A 22,785-nucleotide genomic window follows, 5' to 3' on the forward strand; every position below is an offset into this window, starting at 1 on the left:
GAAGGGCTCAAGGGACATGAGCCATGGTGGATGCCCAAAGCTGGAGAAGTGGGGGACAGCCCAGTTGGTGTAAGGCCCCTGATGCCATGTGTTCACAGTCTGAGCAGGTATGGGCCGTTGGCATCTCCCTTGACTCCATCGATTACTCTCCTGCCTCACTGTTCCTGGCTTCATTCCTCCACACATCTTAGCACTATTCTGTCTCAGGAAAGAGGCAGTCCTCGACCTTTACCAGCTGACCTCTCCATTTGGCCTTTCTTCCCTTTCCTCCTGCATCCTCCAGTGACTGGGCTCAGGGAGCCTTTATTTCTCCACTGTGACTCTATCTGCATTTAACCTGGCTCCTTTCCTTTATTAGTTAACTGGTCCAGATCACCCCAGCGTAAGGGAAAAAAAGGCTTCCCTCTCTGTTATATGTGTCATTGATCTTATGCTTGCAGGCTGAAATGGGCTTTCCTTCCTCCCGTCCTACACCTTCAAAATTAAGGACATCTTGGGGCTTCCCTGGTGGCGCAGTGGTTGAGAGTCCGCCTGCCGATGCAGGGGACACGGGTTCGTGCCCCAGTCCGGGAAGATCCCACATGCCGTGGAGTGGCTGGGCCCGTGAGCCACGGCCCCTGAGCCTGCACGTCCGGAGCCTGTGCTCCACAACGGGAGAGGCCAAGACAGTGAGAGGCCCGTGTACCGCAAAAAAAAAAAAAAAAAAAAAAATTAAGGACATCTTAAGAATTTCTGTCAAAATTTCTCCCCATTTCAATTCAACTCTATTCACAGGAAGCTAAAAACTTTTCACGACCTTTGTTCTAAGGAACTCCCTACTCAGCAAATTTCCTGTGACTGGACCTTGAGAGAAAACTGGTATTCTTGAGAGGGTGATGTATTCATGTTAACTTAAATGTTTGAAAGGCTGTTTTAAAATATTGCTTTATATGTGATTCTTTGTCACTGAAGAAAGCTTTATATGCGTGGGCCAGAGAAAATACAAGCTGTGCGCATTAAATAAAATCATCAATAATATTTTAAAGGACAAAAAATTAGTCCCCCCAAATCAAAGATAAATCACTTATGTATAAATTGTCTATTAAAAACATAAAGTAGGGACTTCCGTGGTGGCGCAGTGGTTAAAAATCTGCCTGCCAATGTAGGGGACACAGTTTCGAGCCCTGGTCCAGGAAGATCCCATATGCCGCGGAGCAACTAAGCCCGTGAGCCACAACTACTGAGCCCACGTGTCACAACTACTGAAGCCCGCTCTAGGCCCATGCTCCGCAACAAGAGAAGCCACGGCAGTGAGAAGCCCGTGCACCCCAACAGAGTAGCCCCCGCTCGCCGCAACTAGAGAAAGCCCACGAGCAGCAACGAAGACCCAACGCAACCAAAAATAAATAAATGAATTTATTTTAAAAATTTAAAAATAAAAACGTAAAGTAGAATATATTATTTTTTTAGTATACAAAGCTGATGTTGATAGAAAGAATATTGGTAGGTTGTACTCTGGGTTCTTAGTATTGTGGACAGGTTTTTGCTGAACTAAAGTATCTCTTTTTTCTCACCTGGACTTTTCTGTAATCAAGAGAATGCAGCCTTGAGATGACAGGGTGGAATGCAAACTGTACCAGGGAATAACTTTTCTCTGCATGGCTAACTGACTACTAAAATAGCAATAGAACTTGGCCTCTTTAACACCATACCTTATCAGGCTGACTAGGCAGAGCTTATGTTCAGGGTTAACAACATGCCTTCAGAATCTCTAATGATAATATCCATCCAGGAATAGAATAAATAAGCCAATGGTAATAATGCCCTAACAATTTACACTTAATTAAGGTTCCTCTCATTCCAGGAGTGGGCACTGCTGTCTCTGAGTCCAGTTGCTTAGCATTTAGTTACCAGCATTCAGCTGCCAATTCCCAGGGGCTTGAGAGATTCAGACCCTGGCAGCCTGACACATACTAATCAAATAAACAAAGGATCTGATTTGTAAATCAGAATGTCAGTGTCTTAGAGGGAGAATTGCCACTTGCTAAAGGGCTATATTCATTGTTACTCCATCTGTCCACCCTTGTCTGAGAAGGAAGCTAATGCAGTGCTTAGCAGGGGACCATAGTTGTGTAAATTGCTGTATTTGCGTTGCTAGATCCGAACTAGAAAAGGAACCGAGATTAGAATATTATTGCAGGGGTTGGATGGGAGAGGGGATATATCATTTGGAATTTGTTGATTGCAAATAACAGAAAGCAATATTGGTTGATTGAATAAAGGGGAATTTATGGGAGGGTCATTGAGGATTCTCAAAATTACAGGAACCTGGAGATTCAGGCTTGGATACAGCAAGGGAGCAGCAATTAAGACCACTGAACAGTCTGTCTGCTCAGCTGGAGAGAAGCAAGCTAGTTCCTGTCTTTCTGGACCTCTGCTGGATTTAGCTTTAAAAATTTCATCAAGCTTTTAAAATTGCAATTAGACCATATCTAGTGTTTGTATTATCTACTAAGAGTTGTCAAAGTAAAGACCCTTCACTCAAAGAGTTAAGAATCCAATACTACATATCAATACGTAAAACACATTAGACCAAGTTCATGGCAGAGGTGCCAAATCAGGGCTTTGTGGTTTGACAAATGAAGCAAGAATATGGGGTTAGAAGGATGGGGAAAGACTTCAAAAGAAAGACGCTGGAGATGGGCACTGGAGATGGCATGATTTTGCTAGGGAAGTTGGGAGCATTTCAATCTGAGATGTAAGTAACAAATACAGACCCAGATGTAAGAGCCTAATGTGAATCACATACTTGGTTAAGTTCCCTCCTTCTCCTCCTGTGATTGGGCTTACAGGGTTTACTAAATGAAGAGAAAGGTTTTGCAGGGAGAGGCCCCTGTGTTTTGGAGGGAGGAGGGCTGTGTGGGAGAGAAGGAAAGGTTGGAGGGGAGAGCAAGACCCACACATTTCACCTCCAGCGGATGAAAGTGTGCTTCTCTCAGTGTATCTGTTGGAGGGTGCGTGGTAGGTGACAAACCTGGAAGCAAGGAAATGAAGGCGGTCTTTCCTTGATTTCCCCTCTCTAGGAAAGGGCTCATTAGCCCTGTTGATACTGGGTGGGCGTCCAATGCTAGTGGCAGCATCCACAGGTACAAATTCTTATGTTAAGTGCCATCTACCCCAGAACAACCATCTGGGTCCTGCACAATCCATGCTTTAATGCAAGGCTATTGGGTGAAGGCTGTTAAACATCAGACCCAATGTGGTAAGAATACAGCATCAGTGACAGTAATAAACAGTTCACTCATTCATTCATTCATTCCAGTCTATACTTATTAACACTGTCTGGAGTCTCTGCCCAAAATTGAGGCTGGAGGCTGAAATAGAAAAAGTAATGATAAGTCACTTCCTTTTTCTACTTCTGTGTTCTCTTCTGTCAAACAAGAAGCTGGAGTTTAAGGCCTTTGCTTTGCTGTGTCTCCTGTGCTTCATGAGCTCACACATAAAGGCGGGAGCTGTTTGACCTGGCGTGGGCCAGAGGAAAGGCGTCAGGGGCTGAAGGGCAAAGGATAAGAGGCGCTGCTCGTCTTCTGCCTCCTTGGAATGAGGTACCCTCGGAAAGGTGCTAGGGATGTACCAGCTCTGTGCAAACTAGAGGTCTGGTATTTGCCAGAAGCTTTGGCATAATGCAAGGAGAAATAGTGCATGAATGATGTGATGGAATTATTGCTGACCATGAATTTCCTGCCCAATTAGTGAGATGAGGTTGTGCGGGGGTTTCGTTTAATTGGAACTTTCCTGAGCAGATCTAGGTTTATTTACCATTTTACATGATCTCAGGAGATGAGAGGGCAGCATGTTGAATTACAATAACCTTTCATTAAACAAAGTTCCTCCTCATTGACCTTTGATTCCCCTTTCCTGCATTGTGTTTCTCCATAGAACCTCTGTCACAGCTTCTTTGCAATCAAAGAGGGTACTTGGCTTTGAATTATTTTGTGTCTGGTGCATTTGTCCCTCTATATTCAAGTCACAATAAATGTCTATAAGAAGAATTTTCTGAATGGCTAGACAGGAAACTCCTTGGGGTTCAATGTCTAGTCTATGTGCATCTTGGTATTTCACCTTACCATGCATCCCCCAAACCTCCTACTGATGCCTGCTAGTATGAACTCAACAAATCTCTTTCAAAACATCTTAACTTATAGGTATAAATTGTGGCTTCCATAGAAATACTGGGTTACATGAAATTCAGAGGATATCTGGGAGAGTTAACCATGGTTTCAAAAAGATTTAAAGTCCTTTCTCCCAAGGTAGTTAGTTCCTTTGAAGAATGAGCGTTCTGAGTTGGTGGATGAAGAATGCGGGAAAGAGAGAGATTTGTTTTTGTTACATTCAGGGCCCCCTTTCACATCATTCACATTTAGAGGCCAGAGCTCATGCATCCCCATGCGCTTCCACTTTGTAGACTAATTGCTCTATCTCTTAGCAGCTTCAACCAAGGCCCATCCTTCTCTGAACATGTTCCATTGCTTAGATCAGGAACCAGGTAGGAAAAATTAACTATATAATACTTGTATTATACAAATAATAGGAAAACGTTATAAAAATTGGGAGACTAGAGAAAAAACGTCATTCCTAATATCTTTACTCCAGTCCAGGGGTTTTCAAAGTCTGGTCCCGAGACCAGAACATTAGTATCACCTGGGAACTTGCTAGAAATGCACATTCTCGGGCCCCACCCAGTCCTAGTGAATCAGAAACTGGCATGTGGTCCAGCAGTTTGTGCTTTAACGAGTCCTTCGGGGGATTCTGATGCACACTAAAGTTTGAGAATGGCTGTTCAGGCAAAACTATCATTAGCATTTTATGGCAGTCTTTTCATGAGTGCATGAGAGAGAGAGAGAGAGAGAGAGAGAGAGAGAGAGTGTGTGTGTGTGTATGCAGGCTTTACCAAACTGTTAGAGTACAAAAGCAGCCATTGTAACACTAACCCAAAATCTAATCTCTCCAGCCTAGAGCCCCACCTAGCCCTGCAGTGAGTCCAAACTCCTTCAGAGTTTTCTAATATCAAGAATCTGGGAATCATCACGGTGGACCTTATAGATGTGAATATATGTGCCCTAGGCAAACCACTCCATGGGACCTCAGTAACTTCACTTTACTGGTTTGTTCCTGGGCTCAGATGGATAAGTAGCCCTACTTATCTATCGGCAGGACTTTCACCTTTCCCTGTCTGATGTCCCTGTGAAACACAGATTGTCCCTTGCCCTGACATTCCTTTGGAATTTCCTATGGATCCCCAGAGCTACTTATTCACTGGCTGTAGCTGGTAAGGAAAACACAGGGTAAGAGTTCAGGGTATGGTCATTGCATGGCGCCACCCTTCCCTCTGACCCTCAGGCCTGGGGGCTTAGTCTGCGCACTGCTTCAGTGAGGCTGCAAAAAGGAGAACACACCTCCCCAAACCTCAGTGAGGCTTTTGTAAGAAAAAAAACAGGCCACTTCATGGACATCTAATGACAAAATATAAAATACACGTGGGCCATGGCAGGAAATGGAAAATCTCCCCTCATCTTCTGAGAAATGGGAAAGCATTTTCTCTCTTGTGCATTAGTCAGGAGAGACTAGTTTGGCTACAGTAACAACCCCAGACTCAGTGAATTAAAATGACTCAGGTTTATTTCTCACAAATGCTAAATGTCTTTCAACATTAACTGGGGACTTTACCCTGCTTCATCCTCACTCTGGATTCTGTTTGACAGACAACAGCGACCTAAAATACTGCTGGAGAGGGGAAAGGGCTTTGTAGCATCTCATTCCAACAGTTAAATTCTCTGCCAAGAGTTGACAGTCACTTAGCTTCCTAACCCACTGGTTAAAACTTGTCACAGTGCTCCACTTAACCACGAGGGGTTTGGCAGGTGCAACTCTACCATGTATGTGGAAGGTACCTGAACATCAGTAACAACTAGCACGCTGGAGATTTGACCCTTTTGTCTGCTTCCCTTTGCAGCCTCAGTCAGGAGTCCATGTGCTCTTGTTGTTCTGTGATCGACCACTATCTGTTTGATTCTGCCGTTATGAGTTTCAACTCACATTATCAAGAACTATGATTGGTAGATCAGCGGGTGGACAGGATTCCCTTGTATCCGCTGTTCACCCCGTGCCCAAGCAGCCTGGCTGGCAGGGTGGGAGTGGGGCCTGTGGTTCCTCCCAGGCAGCAGGGTTTGTAGAGGTGATGCAAGGCATTCCTAGTACTCCCACTCTGCCATGCTGTCTTCTTCCTCATTCTTGGCAATGTCTCTCATCTTGGCTTCTGTCACTCTGGCTTCTTCTCCTTATAACTTTTGGTCCCCACGTGGGGACCAAAAGTTTTCCTCTATGTGCTTCTCAGTCCTAGAAAGACAAGAGGAAGTGACTAATCAGAATACAGAAGCCGTCTAGTGCTGCTCTATTAACAATTCATCTAGTTACAGCGGAGTTTCGCTCTAGCCCAGCCATATATACTTCGTTGCATATGTAGTCTTTGTACAATTTTGCGTCATGCTTTTTTACATTACATAATGCTTATTTTAGGTTGAAAATCCTAAATCCACTGTCATAAGTGAATGCCAAGTTCATGTTTGGGCTTTTTCATAACTGTACACAGAGGATTAACTGCTATTTACCTGACCAGCTTTATAGTTTAATTTTTTTTCGTCTTCTTTTTAAGTCATTACATTGTATCACATCGAAAAAAAAAACCCCAAACCCAGCATTGGTGGCTTTCCCTAACGTTATGTAGGCTTAAGGGATAGTGAAACCAGGACAGAGAACTGTTTCTGTGCCCAAGCGAGCAAGGAGCAATAACTTATTCATTACCCGAGAGAGAATGCCACTCCTCCTTTCCAGGCTGCGAAGAGGCCAGGCTCAAAGGGCAGGCGGGCTGGCTTAGGCAGCGCCTCTGAGGCTACCTGGAAGCCGAGCAAGTCACCTGAGTCGTGCCGGTGCCTGGGCTGCCAACCTGCAGCCACCGGGCCGCAGCCCGCGGGGGCAGGAGGACACTCCCGGGGCGGGAGGACCCCCTTGGTCCTCTTAAGCAGGCAGCCGACCCACGGGTGCGGCGGCGCCAGGTGCCGGTGCCCAGGTAGCGCGTGCCCCGGCACCTGCCGCACCAACCCCGCGCCCGGGGCGGGGCTTCCCGCGTCCCCTTTAAGAGTGCGTATCGCTCGCCCCTGACGTCAGGGTGTCTCTCCGCACGAGCCCGCGTCCCGCGCCTCTCCGCGCCCCCGCGCCCACTGCCCCGGCGGCTGCACGACGAGCTGCGGCTCGGCCAGCGCGCCGCACCGCTCGGTCCTCCCTCCTGGCTCCGCGGCCGCCCGCTCCCCGCACCGCAGCAGTCCCGCGGGTCCTCCTGCGCCATGTCGGTGGCCGGGCTCAAGAAGCAGTTCCACAAAGCCACTCAGGTAAGGCGCGTGACAGGTGCGCCGCGGGGCGGTCCCGGGAGCGGAGGGCGCGCTGGACGCCGGCAGCGGGCAGGGAGCGTGGGGATTACGGCCAGCAGCGAGCCGGGCCCGGCCGCTCCCCGCATTGCTCGCCCAGACCGCCGCGGCGGCGGCCCGGGCATCCCGGGGCTGGGAGCCCGCCTTGCGTCCCGCACCCCCGGCTCAGGGCGGCGCTGCGGGCATCCACGGGTCCCAGGCGTCCAGCCTAGTCGCTCCGAGTGTCGCCCCCGTATCGCCCAGCGCGGGCGCGACAGGGAGGGGGCCCCGGGGCAGCCTCGCCTCGGCGCGCAGGTGCCCGGGCGGCGCGGTGGGAGATTATGTAAAGTCGCCTTTTCCCTGGTGACCTTGCGGTGTCGGTGCGCCCGGCTGTCCCGGGATGTGTTGGCAGGGGAGGTGGCGCGCCCTGGGGGTGGCTGCGGAGATGCCCGCGGTCTGCGCTCTTCCCCTGTGGTCTCCGAATTCCGCCTTCCAAGGCATCCGTAGGCTCCCTAGGAATGGGAGGATGGGGCTTTCTTCTGGGAAGCTCATGCGTTAACTTTTCTTTGGAGAACTCGGTCGTGAAACTCCTCTGAGGCCAAGGCTCGACCGGCAGTCTGCATGCCTTTAAAAATTTCCCATGGGTTTTGCAGCCTTAACATTACCGACTCATCATGTATTTCAAAGTATTATTTTTAGTGAACCTTTTACATCTTGGATGTGCCCATCTTTATGGGGTTAATAAGCTGTGATTATAATAAAACTTCTTTAATTCAGGTTTTAATAATTTAAATCTTGCTGGGCTGGGTTGAAGAAATTTACATAGGGAAAAATAAGTGAATACTTATAATGTGACCTATTTCTTATATAATGAGTATGGTTCCTTTTTTTTACCCTTCTGAAACAGTTCTAGTTTAAAATAAGAGGTCTTAAGCCAAGGACTTTGTTGACTTCTTTAAATATTTCACCTAATTTAGCCTTAAATATTTTTTTCATAGATTTGCCCATAATTAATGCTGAGCTTTCTCATAATTTCTCAGAGGTAGTGAGGTTTTTCCCAGGCTACTACAATAAGTCCTATTATAAACCACCTCCAGAGAAGGTGAGGTTTACGTTTTACAGAATTTTGGTTAAGTTAGGGTTAGAGATGCAGCATGAAGTTCATCCCGTGTGCCCACGTGCCATCTCTATCACCACAGACCTGCCTTTATAGAATCAGTTATATTTGTCAACTTGGGAAATGGAGAAAAACTAAGACTATTTCGGTAAAAATACCCATTAATGTATTTTTGCTTTTCACCTTGGATCTTTCTGAGACTTCTCTGCCAGAAGAAATATTTGTAAGTATAAGTGCATTGTTGGTGTTAATTTGGAAGGCCTCTAATAACTTTATACTTCACATTCCTTCAGGTTTACAGAAGCAGCATATGTGCTATCCAGAAATTGTCAGGCAGGATTTCTTTGATGTCACTAACCTTTTTTATTTCTGGTACTTGTCACTTCTATAAAGCATCGCCCCATCCCCAGCACCAAATTGACTAACACCACATCCTTTTTCCACTTTGATTCTGAAGACTTCCTTTGCAAACCCTGGTGTCCTACAAGGCAATTGGGAACCTTGGCTTTGGAGTGGGAAAGGCTAAGGATTGACCCATCTCTGCTGTCTATGATCTTGAGCAAGTTATTTAACTTTTGAATCTCACCTTGCTAGAATGAGCATAATAACCATTTCTTAAAATTGATGTAAAGATAAATGAGTTTTTAGAACACACATTTAAAAATGTTCAATAAATGGTATTAACATTAAAAATAATTTTTTTAGTGTAAAATACTGTCCTTTATATTAGTAATAATGAGACATGAGGAAATTATAGAAGCTGGAATTTCTAGCTTTGCTACCTTAAAAAATTAATCCAACCACTCCATTTTAGCTAAATTGTGAAGTTACATGCAACTTTGAAGTTCAGAATAACAACTTGAATTGTGGTATGAAAGAACTTCTCAGAGCCTTGGAGGAGGTCTACTTGTGATGAGATGAGATTAGTATTTATCACACTGAATCCAGATGCAGAATCACTGTGTCATTTTCAGTTTTTTACTGAAAAGCCTTTCATTTTAAAGGGGAAGTGACGCGCAATCCCTTATCCATAACTTAATGTAGCACAATCTTAGAAAGCCCAAGGCAAATGTTATTCTCCCTGTGCATGTGTGGGCATTTTCAAGGGCGTGTAAAGCCAGCGCTAATGTTTGCATGTGACAAAGATATTAGGGGAAATAGCCATGTCCTACTTTTTAAGCCATTTTCCCCCATACAGTTCCATGAACTTGATCTTATCTACAGAGGAAACTTTAGACCTAGAATTACTCCTTTTTGAGAATGGATATGCTAGATTAGGTACACTATGTTTATAAGTGGAAGGCTCTGCTTCAGGAACATTTCTCTTGTCTCTGTGAAATTCAGTGTTTTGCTTATGTCTGTGAGGGATGATATTTGTATTAATAAAGCAGTTTATTTTCAGTGTTTACCCACTGATTGGAAATCTCTCAATTAGATGTGTCACCACTGTTCTCTTGGTTTGGAAGTGATTATTTCTGCCTTGTTGCTGACAATTATTTTCAACATCTCTGCTCTTTGGAGGTTAAAAAATGCCTTTGCCAAATAAATTTTATTAAAGGGGAAAATCCTTCAAGCTTGAGAACATGTTAAAATAGCAAAAATTGATCATCTTTTTTACTTGAATATAATTTATTACTTAATTGCTCATAAAGATGTAATTTACCATGCAATTAGAATAAATAAGATACAGTTTTTTAAACTATAAAATAGTGCAAATGAGCATGCATTATTCTACTTAGGTGAGTTTCATGTATATTGAGATTTCATTTTAGCAAGAGTAATGCCATTTTTTTTCATTTGTTGGTTTAAACCAGCAGCAGATTAGGTAAAAATAGCTCTCCGGTTCCAGTTAACAAGCTGTTCTTACAAAATCTATACTTTTTAAAAAAACTTTATCAAGCATTTAATATGGACACACCTTGCTGTAGAGTGAAAGGTTCTTCAGAGTATAATTTGTTAGGTCCCTGTATTAGTTTGGTAGAATTGCAACAAAGTATCACAAACTGAGTGCCTTAAACAACATGAATTTATTGTCTCACACTTCTGGAGACAAGGTGTTGGTAGGGCTATGCTTCCGCTGAAGGTACTAGGCAAGGATCTGTTCCAGGCCTCTTTCGTAGCTTCTCGTGCTTTGTTGGCAATCTTTGGCCTTTCTTGGTTTGTGGACACATCACCCCGATATCTGCCTTCATGTTCACATGGTGTTTTCCCTGTCTGTCTGTGTCCAAATTTCCCGCTTTTGTATGGACACCAGGACAAGGGCAGATTGGGGGCCCAACATACTTGATGAGTATGGCCTCATCTTAAGTAACTATATCTGCGTGACCCCATTTCTAAATAAGGTCACATTCTGAGGTACTGGAGGATAGGACTTTGGCATACGAATTTGGAGGGGGGCTAATCAGCCTGTAACAATCCTTATTTTCCTAAAAGCATTCACCACAGTGTTCTTCTAAACATTGTGTTCGATTCAATGTAAAGGGACAACTCAGTCTGTAAATAATAACTTTTTATTGCATAAAATGAGAAATGCTTTCTTCTTTTCAATGAGTTTGGTTAGGCTATATACCTATTATAGACTATACCTTCTGATTTTTTTAAAGGATAAAACATATTTGGTTAGCCTGTGTGAATTATGATATAGTCTGGTATGTAATTATTGTCACACTCAGATTCTTCAACTGGAAACATTTAATTACATCGGTATTTTACGCTTTTCTGTTTTAACTAATTTCTTCATGCTTTCCTCACATTTAAAATGCTGTGTTTTGTATAGATGTTTTGCTCTGGAGAATGTTACGTGAATCTGTTTATGCATTTGTTGATTCGGTGAGACTTAAAACTGGTTGAGGTATTTAATTAAATATATAATTAGTTATGACTCTGAGTGAGGTTCTCAGTTCCTTAATTGCCTGCTCTAACCAGTAAACTCTCTGCTGCCTTCACAATCTTAAGTATGACTTACCTCTATCCCTGCAGGTTCTTAGCCTGGGGTCCATAATAGACTGCAGAGGGCCTATTTATTTGCTAAAATTATGCCACATTTTATATGTGCAGTTTTCTGTGGGAGAGTGTCCTTAGCCTATCACCAGATTTTTAAAGGAATTCCTAATCCTTGCCTCTCTTCTCAACAAAGTAAAAATACATTATAAGAAGTTGATCATGTCATCAGGAGAGAATGAGGTGGTCCTTATAATAGTGATCAGTCCCTCCATTCTTTTTATTTATTTATTTATTTATTTATTTATTTCGGTACATGGGCCTCTCACTGTTGTGGCTTCTCCCATTGCGGAGCACAGGCTCTGGACGCGCAGGCTCAGCGGCCACAGTTCACAGGCCCAGCCGCTCCGCGGTATGTGGGATCTTCCCGGACTGGGGCACGAACCCGTGTCCCCTGCATTGGTAGGCGGACTCTCAACCACTGCGCCACCAGGGAAGCCCGACTCCCTCCATTCTTTACTGGGCTTTACAATGTCTGCTCAGAATGCAGCCTTCTCTGAATGAATTTTAGGGGCAATCAAATATTAAAAAAAAAAAAAAGTTTCCAAAGGTGTCAGAATTGAATGGGATGTTTGTGATAATTTATATAATAACCTCCTGATACACTTGGCAAATGGACCTGTGGGGTGTTTAAACTGAAAGTGGTGACTGAGAATCATTTCCCTTGAGACTGAGATTCTTCTTGATTGAAGTTTTTTTTCGTGGGCACGGTTATATTTTTGCAAGGGCTCTCCCCTCACAGGGATTCTTTAATGCTTTAAATTGAGTTTATATGAATTTTGGTGCCAGTCTACTTGGAACATTTAAAGTACCTCCCATATTAACTGGAAATACCCTTGAAAATGGCAAGGCTTGGTTGGGGAAAATGGTGACTGTTTTGGGAAGAAATGTCATTGTGGAAGGAGGGCTTAACACTGGGATGCTTAAGCTGACAGAGCAGATTCCACTCTGCTGAGCCTGGCTGCATAAGGGCGTCAGGAGCCCTGGGCTTTCCATACAGTGGGTGGTTTGAGGAGGTGAGCAAGAAGGGTAAGGCCACAGGTAAGTGAATGATGAGAATTGTGTGAGTTGAAGAACAGCTCCAGGGTTTAAAGTGGTGGGGCTTTCTTAGGGATGAGCGATCCTTCAGAAGTTAAGGCTGGATGGGCAAGATTCTGGGGGTTAGGAAATTAAAGGATTTCCTTGGCTTTCCTTTTTCCCCCTTTCTGTTCTTTTAATCCTTAGTACCCTTCTTTGTGTTCTTTTATGTGATGACCAGTCGGGTGTGGCCACAAGTGGGGAACACAGAGGTTTAGGAAAACAAAGTTTATTATACTCACAGGTCCTAGAGAGACAGAGTCACTGCACACTGAGAGAGGTCACAGGGGAGGAGGGCCAGGAAAGTGGGCTCAACCAAGCAGGCGGGGAGCCAAAAGAGAGGACGAAGCCCCGTGGACAAGCACCTTTATGGAAGGTCAGGGTGGAGTACGCAAGAAAAGGGATGAGGGCATTTCCTTGGTGCAGGAGAATGTTACTAGGTCACGGTCAGGGGCAGGCAGAAAAACAAACCTTGTGGTGTGGCCTACCTTATCACACGGGTGCACTTAGTCACCTGGGTGGGGTGCTCACAGCTTGAGTGTGAGGGGATGTTGAGGGAGCAGGAAACAAAATATGAAGTTTTTAAAACTTTACAGTACAGCCTTTCTCTCGCGCGCGCTCTTTTTCTTGCTTTAGGTTTTCTTTATTTTCCTAACCAGTTTGGAGCCAAAATGTTTGAGAGATTTATATGGTCTATAATGGATAATAAAGACTAAGAAGAGAGCTGCGTATAGCTGTACCTATTAAAACGTCATGTTGTGAGACCCTGTCAAGTATTCTTGCAGACTATCAACGAAATATTTTCAAATGATATTGAAACTTCAGCTGAGTCTGATGCTTCAGGAAATTACTATTTATGAAGATTTTACATTTAGTACAACTTCTAAATTCAGAATATGATGTCCTCCTTGCTTTGCTCTCACCTTTCTCCTCTAGCCCTGGGTCAAATCATATATGGTATATGACTGTGGAGAAGGTATCTGTCATTCTCTAGAACCACTCAGCACCTAGGAGGTTTGCTCAGATTATTTTCTAGCCTCTTCTGACTTGTGATATCTGAAAGAAACAGAAGTATCTTTCTTATAATTCAAACTGAATTTACAAATAGATCCTAATTGGAGCAGCTTAAGCAGTATCTCAGTATCAAGGTACAGTTCTTGTTAGCCACGTCCGGATAGGTTGCCTTTGCTTTTTAGTGTACAGGAAAGATCATCCACAGTGAACACTCCCACTTGGGAAAAGAAAGAATGGGAATCATGGCATTTATGGTCCATAACAGTGATGCCATCTGCTGAGTAAGGTGAAGTCCCCCGCCCCTACAGTAGAGGAAGTTCCCTGGTTTTACCCTGTTTCTGCAATCTGGAAAGAACTCTTTTGTTCTTTCTTTTATTTGGCTAAGTCTAAAGAGAGTGACAAGGAGTGTGGCCTCTGGGAGCTGCAGAGCTTCTTTAGGTGGCTTCCTGTTTATGTAAATTTGGGGGTCACTTTACAGTCACAGGCTTTTAACTACTCATGGCTCATGGCTGATTTGACCAATAACATTTCTTCAAAAACTTAGAAGACTTCTGATATGTTTTATTCTTGTCGTTCCAGTTACCACAATGGAATCCCCACTGGATCCGTTTGACCTTTTTTAGATCTCATTTTCAACCAGGACATTTGGTTTTGTTAATCTGAACTTTGCACGAAGTCCTAATGCTTTGGTTTAACCAAGGGGTCTTAAGGGATCTTTGTTGCTCAAACTTCTTTCCATTCTTATTTCCTGTTATTTGCTTCAGGGATCCAGGATGAGTAGGGTTCCGCCATCTTTAACACATGGTTTTCAAGATCGCCAAAGGGAAAGAGTGTGTTGGATCAAGCATGGGAGATTTTCACGGGCCAGGCCTGGAAGAGGAATGTGGTCGGCAGGACATTAAGACCTTCAGTGACCCTCCCTCTTGTGTGGTCCCGTCCCCTTTGAGTGTGGGTCAGCCTGTCACTATGAAAAGATGTCTCTCCTGAGATTATTACTTTATATGGCAAAAGGGAGATTATACGGTTGGGCTTAATCTAATCACATGAGCCCTTTAAAAGAAGAGCATTTTTTTCTGGCTGGTAGCAGAAAGGGAGGTCAGAGAGGACTGGACATGCTGTTGCTGTTCAAAGATGAAGGGGCCATGTGACAAGGAGTGTACTTAACCTCTAGGAGCAGAGAGCAGCTCTTGGATGGCAACCTGCAAGGAAACAGGGACCTTCTAAGGCCACAGCTTTTAAGAACTGGATTTTGCCAACCATGTGAATAAAAGAGATTTCTTCCCCGGAGTCAGCAGATAGGAGCCCAGTCTAGGTGACACCCTGTGGCCTCGTGAGACTGAGCAGAGACCCAGGTGAGCTGGCTCAGGCTTCTGACCTGTAGAAGTCTGAGCGAAATAAATGGCTGTTGTTTTAAGCTGCTAAGTTTGTGGTAATGCGACAACAGAAAACTAACAGAAAGAACAATCAGTTATGTTTAGGTTCAGTTTGCTGGAACTTGTAACCTGGCCAAGCCATGGAATACCTAAATGCAAGGGAAGAAGGGAGGAGGCTGGGAACTGTGGTCTATCGAGTGTACCCAGAATGTAGAAGTGGGTGTTGGTAAAAATCTAGAAGCCTTTGCGATGCCTTGTGTCTATAACACATTCATTTGTATGGGTGCTTATGTGTGTATATGTATACACACACATATACATACAACGTAAACACTCACACATAAAATTTGTCTCATTTGCTGTCAGTCTTATTACATAAGGTTCAATGTTACATACGCCTCTTCTAATACATGTTATATTTTACAGTTTTTTCCCCATGGTTAGTTTGTTTGGGATTTTTCTCTGGTGAAACACAAGTTTCTTTTTATAGTCCCTGATCAGTTTTAAACAGTGAAGCTGTTAATTACTTTCTGAGCATCCTCTTAGCTTGGTAGGCTGCTAGTGCAGTGACAGCTTCATTAACCTTGGAATGGGGAGGATGTGGAACATTGAACAGTTTTCTGAATTGTTAGTTTCCAACAAGGCATCAGGGATCTTTACCAGTGAGAGCAGAGTTGTTGACTGTTCATCCCACATCTGTTTCTGTGCTTGTGGAAGGCTGATGCCACCACAGGTACAGTGAAATGCCCTTATCTTGTATGGGCACATTAGTCAGCTACATGGTAATTTGAAGTTGTTCATTAAGTAGTTGTCGAGGGTTCCAGATGACTGTGGCACACGTTGTGTTGTTTGTGAGTGATGTGTTAGCTTCACGTTCTTTGACATGATTCCTGGATCCAAAGCCCTGAGTGGTTTTCTAGGTGTAGCTGGTGGACAGTGCCAGACCTCTTTTGGAAAGGATGAGGTCTTGCATCCTGAGATGTCCTGTGCGGGCTTGGTGTCATTTGACAGCTTGGCCAGGGAGAGACTAGTCAGACAATGTTCTGTTTCTGAGTGAAGTAACCTAAAGGTGATGTATCCCGTAGGAATTGATTACAGAATGAGTACAGCTTTCACCCTTGTCATTCCCTGCATTTACTGCTCACTGAAGTGACCCTGGCGTGCTTCTTTATGTTGCATGAATGTTGGCCATGTTTATAGTATTCATTAAACTGCTTAAGTGGCTACTTCTGGGCAATAGGGACCTGCAAACCCAAACCCTTGGCCGTGGCTGTCCTCCGTCATGTTTGTAGACTGACTGAGTGAAGTCCTTTCTGGAGATGTTCTCTTCATTACTGTTACCAAGATTTTACTCACGCAAGTTAATATCTTGTTACCCAGAGATTCTATTCTGCTTCTTAACACTCAGCTTTTCACTTGAGTGCTGTCTCCTATTCCACTTCCTAATTAAGTTTAACAAAATTGTTTTTCATTAAGCTCTTTTCTGTCCATCTCATCCACTACTCTCTGTGTGACTTTGGTCCCTTTGAAGCTCACAGATCCAGAATCTTTAGGTTTTCTACTTTTTTTGCCCATTACCTTTACCTTAAACCCAATCCAGAATTTCCAAAGAGATACTTATAATGCTCATCATCCATCTCTTTTCTAAATTTTTTTGATATAGACATGGAAAACTCCTTTTTCTTAGCTCCAACAGAAGCTTGGAAAGCTTATCATTGTTTACACAATTTAAATTGTTCAGCAAGGATTTTGTGATCATTAAGGTGCATTTAATTCATTTTTACAAGCTCTTTCAGCTACTTTCTATGTCTCAAGATATGCACACTTAAATCATTTTGATCCATTTTCACCATAAACCACCTTATGTGAAAGGATGTGTCCTAAACAGAAAGTTTATCATAAAATCTCTATAGCAATGCATTTGTCTAAATTTGATTACGGTTACTCTGCTTTTATGAGGCAATGAGTTATGCTGATATCATGTGATGTGTATTGGCTTGCCTTCTATAACATTTAAATTATTGCTGTCTTATGTCACTGTGTCTGCTGGTTTCTGCCGTGAATGATTCAAGTGAATTTCTGTAGGCTCTTTTGATTTCTGTAGGCTCTTTCCATACGATTATGGTGGAGTAATTTGACTGTTTCCCATATTTGGCATTCAGCTTTATCTTCATGACCTTTGGACATCTGCATTCATCTTTAATTTACTGACTTTAACAAGGAATCGTTATCCTTTGATAAATGGAAAAACCACTATCACTTATCATAAATAGAGGTATAGGAAATTATCATACAAAAAAGAGAGTCAAGTCCTACATACTCTTGCTTGAGTAAATCTGTGAGCTTGAAGTTTATTCTGCTTTTGTTCAAACAGGAGATTAACAAATGTTAGACAAGCAGTAAATGCCCTACCAATACACTGAAGCCTTTTCCCCTCTCACTAAATCAGAACGATTGTAAGAAGACTAGCGCAAATGATATCTTCGTTGAGGGAATCAGTGTAATTGAGGATACAAGTCTGCACCAACTGTGTTGTTCAAAACTTGCCGCCTCCCACAGTTTCACTGTGTAAATGGTCGGCTCTTCTCTGTCAGGGAATTTTCTGCCCATGATGTAATTTGATTATGTATCATAAAAGCCAAGGTCATTTGTTTAGAGCAGCACTGAGTCATCTGTTCCGTGCTTAATGTTCAGAAGGGTGCCCCAGGCGTGCTTCAGGAGAAGCTCTTGACATCCTGTAAAATGTGGTAAAAGCCTGTCCGTCATTAGGATAGTGTAAAACATGAGCAGTAGGAACCTGGGATTAGAAACTCAGAGACCTCTGACATCCCCCTGGTTTTCCCATTCTGAGGGCCTGTGAGACCCCGGACAAGTCACTAGTCACTTGATTTCATCTCCACCCCCACAACCCCCAGTCCCTAAGTTCCACAGCCGAGGCAAGATGGACTTGGACGTGCGTGTAGGTTCTGACGTTCATGCTTCTGCTCTTGTTCGCCTCTGATTCATATCTGAGTGGAGCTATAATCATCTTTCTAAAGAGCAAATCTAACATTGCTCCTCTGCTTAAAACTCATCAGTGGTCCTTATGGCTCCCAATATAAAGCCCTTGTCAGTCCCATGAGAGAGTTTGGAGTGTGGTCGGACGCTTTTTACCTACTTAGTCTCATCTCTCACAGCTGTGTAAGTGTGAGATTATCTTTTACCCCATACTGCACACACTTACCTGCTTTTGGGCCTTTGCACCATACTGGCCTCTTTGTGGAAATTCCCCTTCCCTCTCTTCCACTTTATACTTGACTAATCACTGCTTCTCTTTCAGGTCTCAGCCTGATAATTTCTTAGGTACCCTTCCCTCATTTGGTATGGGTTAAATGCCATTCCATGTGCAATGAAAACTGCCCATAGTGCTTCTCTTAAGTATGGGGCTTGGCCCACTGCACTGCTTGTTGGCTTATTTCCCTGTTGGTACCCCCCAGTGTGGGTATAAAGAAAGGGACTCTGTTTTGCTCTTCATTGTTTCCCTAATGCCTGTTCCTTAGTGGGTATTCAGTAGACATTTGTTGAATGAATACATCCTTCCTGTTTCTCTTCTATTTATCCATATTTATGTATGTTTAAAAGGGGTTATCTTGTATATGTATTTTTTTTGTTTGTTTTTTTTGCGGTATGCGGGCCTCTCACTGTTGTGGCCTCTCCCGTTGTGGAGCACAGGCTCCGGACGCGCAGGCTCAGCGGCCATGGCTCACGGGCCCAGCTGCTCCGTGGCATGTGGGATCTTCCCGGACTGGGGCACGAACCCGTGGCCCCTGCCTCGGCAGGCGGGCTCTCAACCACTGCGCCACCAGGGAAGCCCTGTGTATGTATTTTTTACTTTATTTCTGCTTAAAGATACATCACATATTTTGAGTTAATTTAGAAGTTGAATTAAAACATGCTCTTATAAAATTGTAAATTTGTAAATTTAAAATAAACTTCCTTAATTATAAAAATGGCTAGCATGGTTGTTAACTCATTAATTACCCAAACCAACCCCATAAGGGCATTATTATCCCCATTTCACAGATGAGGAAACTGAAGCACAGAGTGGTTAAGTAAATTGCCCAAGATTACGCAGCTTTGGTGGCAGAGTTAGGATTTTCGTCCAGACTGGCTAGTTTCAGAGCTGATAACTGCCAATAATTCTCAACTACGCGTCCTATTCCAGCCTTAAATGTCAGACTAAGAAATATCTGAAAGGGTTTAGTAATCAGTAAGATAAAGATGAACGTCTTAATAGAAAAATTAGAAAAGAATATGGAAAGGCAATTCAGCTTTCCCTTGTTATCCACAGGGGATTGGTTCCAGGACCTCCGCGGATACCAGAATCCATGGTTGCTCAAGTCCCTTTTATATGAAATGGTGCAGTACAGTTGGCCCTCTGTGTCTTCAGGTTCCGCATCTGGGGTTACAGAGGGCTGACGTTATAGGAAAGGACTAGCAAGTGGCCAGGATACAAATATAAAAATCATGGAAATCAAACAGCAATATATGACATTTCTCATTATTTACATCGGCGTGGATTAAAGGCATGATAACATTCTGAGTCAGCAAAGGTTAGTATGTGGGCTCTTGTTTGATGGTGGGAGTGTAGATGTCAGCAGTTTTCTTCCTTGTAACTCTGCTTTTAGGACTCTATTTACAGAAAATAAATGTATGAGCTTGCAAAACTTGTGTACACAGTTGTTCATTTTAGTAGTTACTGTAGTGAAAAGTTGTAAAGAACCTAAATGTCAAATGATAGGGGATAGGGAGGTAAATCGTGGTATGTCTGTATCGTGGAATATCTATAGCTATTTTGTCCATAGGGGAGGATTTATCAGTGCAGGGAAGTATTCACGATGATTGCTAAGTGAAAAGAACAGGTCATAAAACAGATATGCAGTAGGCCTAATAAAGGGTAAAGAGCTACAGTAGTAGGTAAAATACACTGAGAATTTATATGTCAGGCACTTTGCTATAAGATCATTTTAAAAATTAACATGTAAACAGTGGTTTTTCCTGGTCAGTTGGGCTTATGGATGAGCAGTCTGTGTTTCTGCATTTCTTCATCTTTTGTAATTAAATTTTATCTATCACTAAATTTTATTTCCACTCCATCATCCTCACTTCTTATTCCCATCCCCACTTCCTCAGGTTAAATTGAAAACGAGGAATAGAAGAATCTTGCAAGCCATCTCTGGGATTGGGAGCAAACCCCATTTCCAGCGAAGTTCTAGAACTGTCAGTCAATGTAGGTTTGCTCCTTTAGGCGTTCGGCTTAACAGCATTAGAACACCTACCTCGCCCTCCATAGAGCCCTGAATTAAATTGTGCTGCTTGGGTTCTTTCTGAATGCGTGGCTGCTTTTCCTGTTTTCTTCAAGAACTGTAGAGACCTCATGAATAAGAATACTGCGAATGACTTATGCTGCCATTTCTCTTGAGTGATGTTTTTTTCTTCCAGATCCCTAGTCTTATCCTTAGGAAAGACAGTGTCATGGCTTTGACTCTGTTTTGCATAAAGGGAAAGAGGGTAGCTAGGACATGTATGGTATAAAAGAGTGCTTCTGCAAGATGCTCTCTGTCATTTGGTGCATACTGTCCAGCCTCATTCTTCAGCCCCTGTTCCAGGAGTCTCCTGGGCATCTGTCACTTCTTAGCTTCTCAGCAAAAGGCCCGTAGGCAGTGCATCCCAGCAAAGAAGAATGAAGCATGGTGGAGACTCTCTAACAAGATAGGAGACATTCCAAGTGATTGCCTTTGAACATGAATGCAGAATTCTGTTAACAGCCTCTCGTGGGCTTCCTTCTATTGAGGATAGAAAATGCAGAGTTTAGGGCATAAATAGAAAAATTATACCTTCTTTGCACCCCAAGCAAAATAGAACAGAATGGAAGAACCATGACCAGGAAACACAGCCTCAGTCATGAGATGGGCCGGCCACCTTCAGCTTCCTCCCAAAGAGGACACGTCTGGCGGGATCAACCCGAGCACTGAGGGTGGCTGCGGGTTGGGTACCAGTGTGCCTTTATGGATAGTTCGGCTTTCTCTGGGGCCTGGCACTCTATAATGGCTTCAGTAAAAAGTGCTTCAAGCTCTCAAGACGAATAGGCTGTGAAGTCATTTCTGGATTAAAGCTTGTTTTTCCAGTCTTTTCAGAATCGCTTTAAATTTCTGGAGCCAATATTTGTTTGTAAGTTGAGAAATAGGAGTTGAAGACTCTGCCTCAAGAAATTTGTTTTCCAGCATAGTAATCCTGCATATACTAAATGGATGCTTTTACTTGCTGCAGAACTTCAGATTTTGGTCCTCTTAAGTGTTTTGAGACTTGAATGTTCAAATATATCCCTGAGAAAGAGTGATTTTTGAATTAAGGTATATGTAGCATGATAGAACTTTGTTACCTATGCATTCTGGTCTGTGCCCTTCTTAGGTGGTTCTCTGAAGAGTGGAAGAGTTTTGCAGGACATTTCTCTCATAATTGGGCATTACTGGTGGAAGGTGGGGTGTGAGTCTATTTGATTTGTAAGTTTTTTAGAGCAGGTTATTAAAATATGCTTTAAAAGCTATTCAGTGAATTATCTTGCTTTAAAAACTATCTCCATGCAAGATAGATTCTTATTTGTATCAGTATTTTAGTCTCTTTTTGTTCCTGAGTGGACCGTTGGAGTCCTGAAGTCTTGGTTATGGAGTACCCATGGACTGGGAAAAGGTGTGCAATTCCGTTCTTGTACATTAAATTACTACACTTTTTCGTTATACTTCTGCAGATGCTTTCCCTTTGCCTCATGCTTCATTTAGTAGTGATTCTCACCCCAGCCTACCATCTCTGCAGGTAGTTTAAGGCCACTTACACTGATGCAGTGGTTCCCAAACCTGGGTGTGCATCAGTCACACTTGGTTCCTACTGCATGGGAGTCTGAAATAGATGTGAGAAGGGGCACAGACATCGCCGTTAGAAAACTCAAAACCCCTAAGACAGCTCCTCAGCTTTAGGGACTGCTGTCCAAAGAATCTTCTATTAATACAACAAGGGGGAGAGATACCTACCAAGACCAAATAAGTCTGAGAAATATTGGAGACCAGGTTAAGCATGTTTCTGTACTGCAGGGCTTTGCTGAGCCTAACCATCACAAAATGTTCAGAGTCCTTAAAGCAGGGCTTGACTACGTACAGTTGATTTACTAATCCTCCTGCCTGTTTCCTCCCCGCTCCCCTTCTATCCTTCTTTTCCTTTTTTCCCTCATTCATTTCTCTTTTTTAAAAAAATTAATTCATTCGTTTTGGGCTGGTTGGGTCTTCATTGCTGTGCGCGGGCTCTCTCTACCTGTGGCGAGCAGGGGCTACTCTTCGTTGTGGTGCGAGGGCTTCTCACTGCGGTGGCTTCTCTTGTTGCAGAGCACGGGCTCTTGGTGCGTGGGCTTCAGTAGTTGTGGCTCACGGGCTCTAGAGCGCAGGCTCAGTAGTTGTGGCGCACGGGCTTAGTTGCCCCGCGGCATGTGGGATCTTCCCGGACCAGGGTTCAAACCCATGTCCCCTGCATTGGCAGGTGGATTCTTAACCACTGCACCACTAGCAAAGTCCCCATTTCTCTTTTTTAAAAAAAAAAAAAGTTTAAAGGAAGATTTGTTGTAGACTACCCATATATAAAATAATGGTTCTCCTTCAAAAGTTCTTAAAGTTTGGTTTTGATATGTGTTTCTTTAAGTGGAAGCATCATCTATATTTTGAAATAAATGTTAGGGTCT

At 43.4% G+C, this 22,785-nt stretch overlaps 1 protein-coding gene across 1 annotated transcript in view; it reads left to right on the forward strand.

Moving 5' to 3' along the window:
- The first annotated feature begins 7,204 nt into the window (after positions 1 to 7,204).
- The window catches only part of SH3GL2 (SH3 domain containing GRB2 like 2, endophilin A1), a 208,191-nt gene continuing 192,610 nt past the window's right edge, over positions 7,205 to 22,785 (forward strand). The window contains exon 1 of the mRNA XM_032633788.1: positions 7,205 to 7,424. Within this exon, the coding sequence (XP_032489679.1) occupies positions 7,380 to 7,424 (45 nt within the window). The 5' untranslated portion in view covers positions 7,205 to 7,379. The remainder of the gene's footprint in view (positions 7,425 to 22,785) is intronic.

The sequence above is a fragment of the Phocoena sinus genome, chromosome 6 (genome assembly GCF_008692025.1).
Source record: "Phocoena sinus isolate mPhoSin1 chromosome 6, mPhoSin1.pri, whole genome shotgun sequence".
Lineage (NCBI taxonomy): Eukaryota > Metazoa > Chordata > Mammalia > Artiodactyla > Phocoenidae > Phocoena > Phocoena sinus.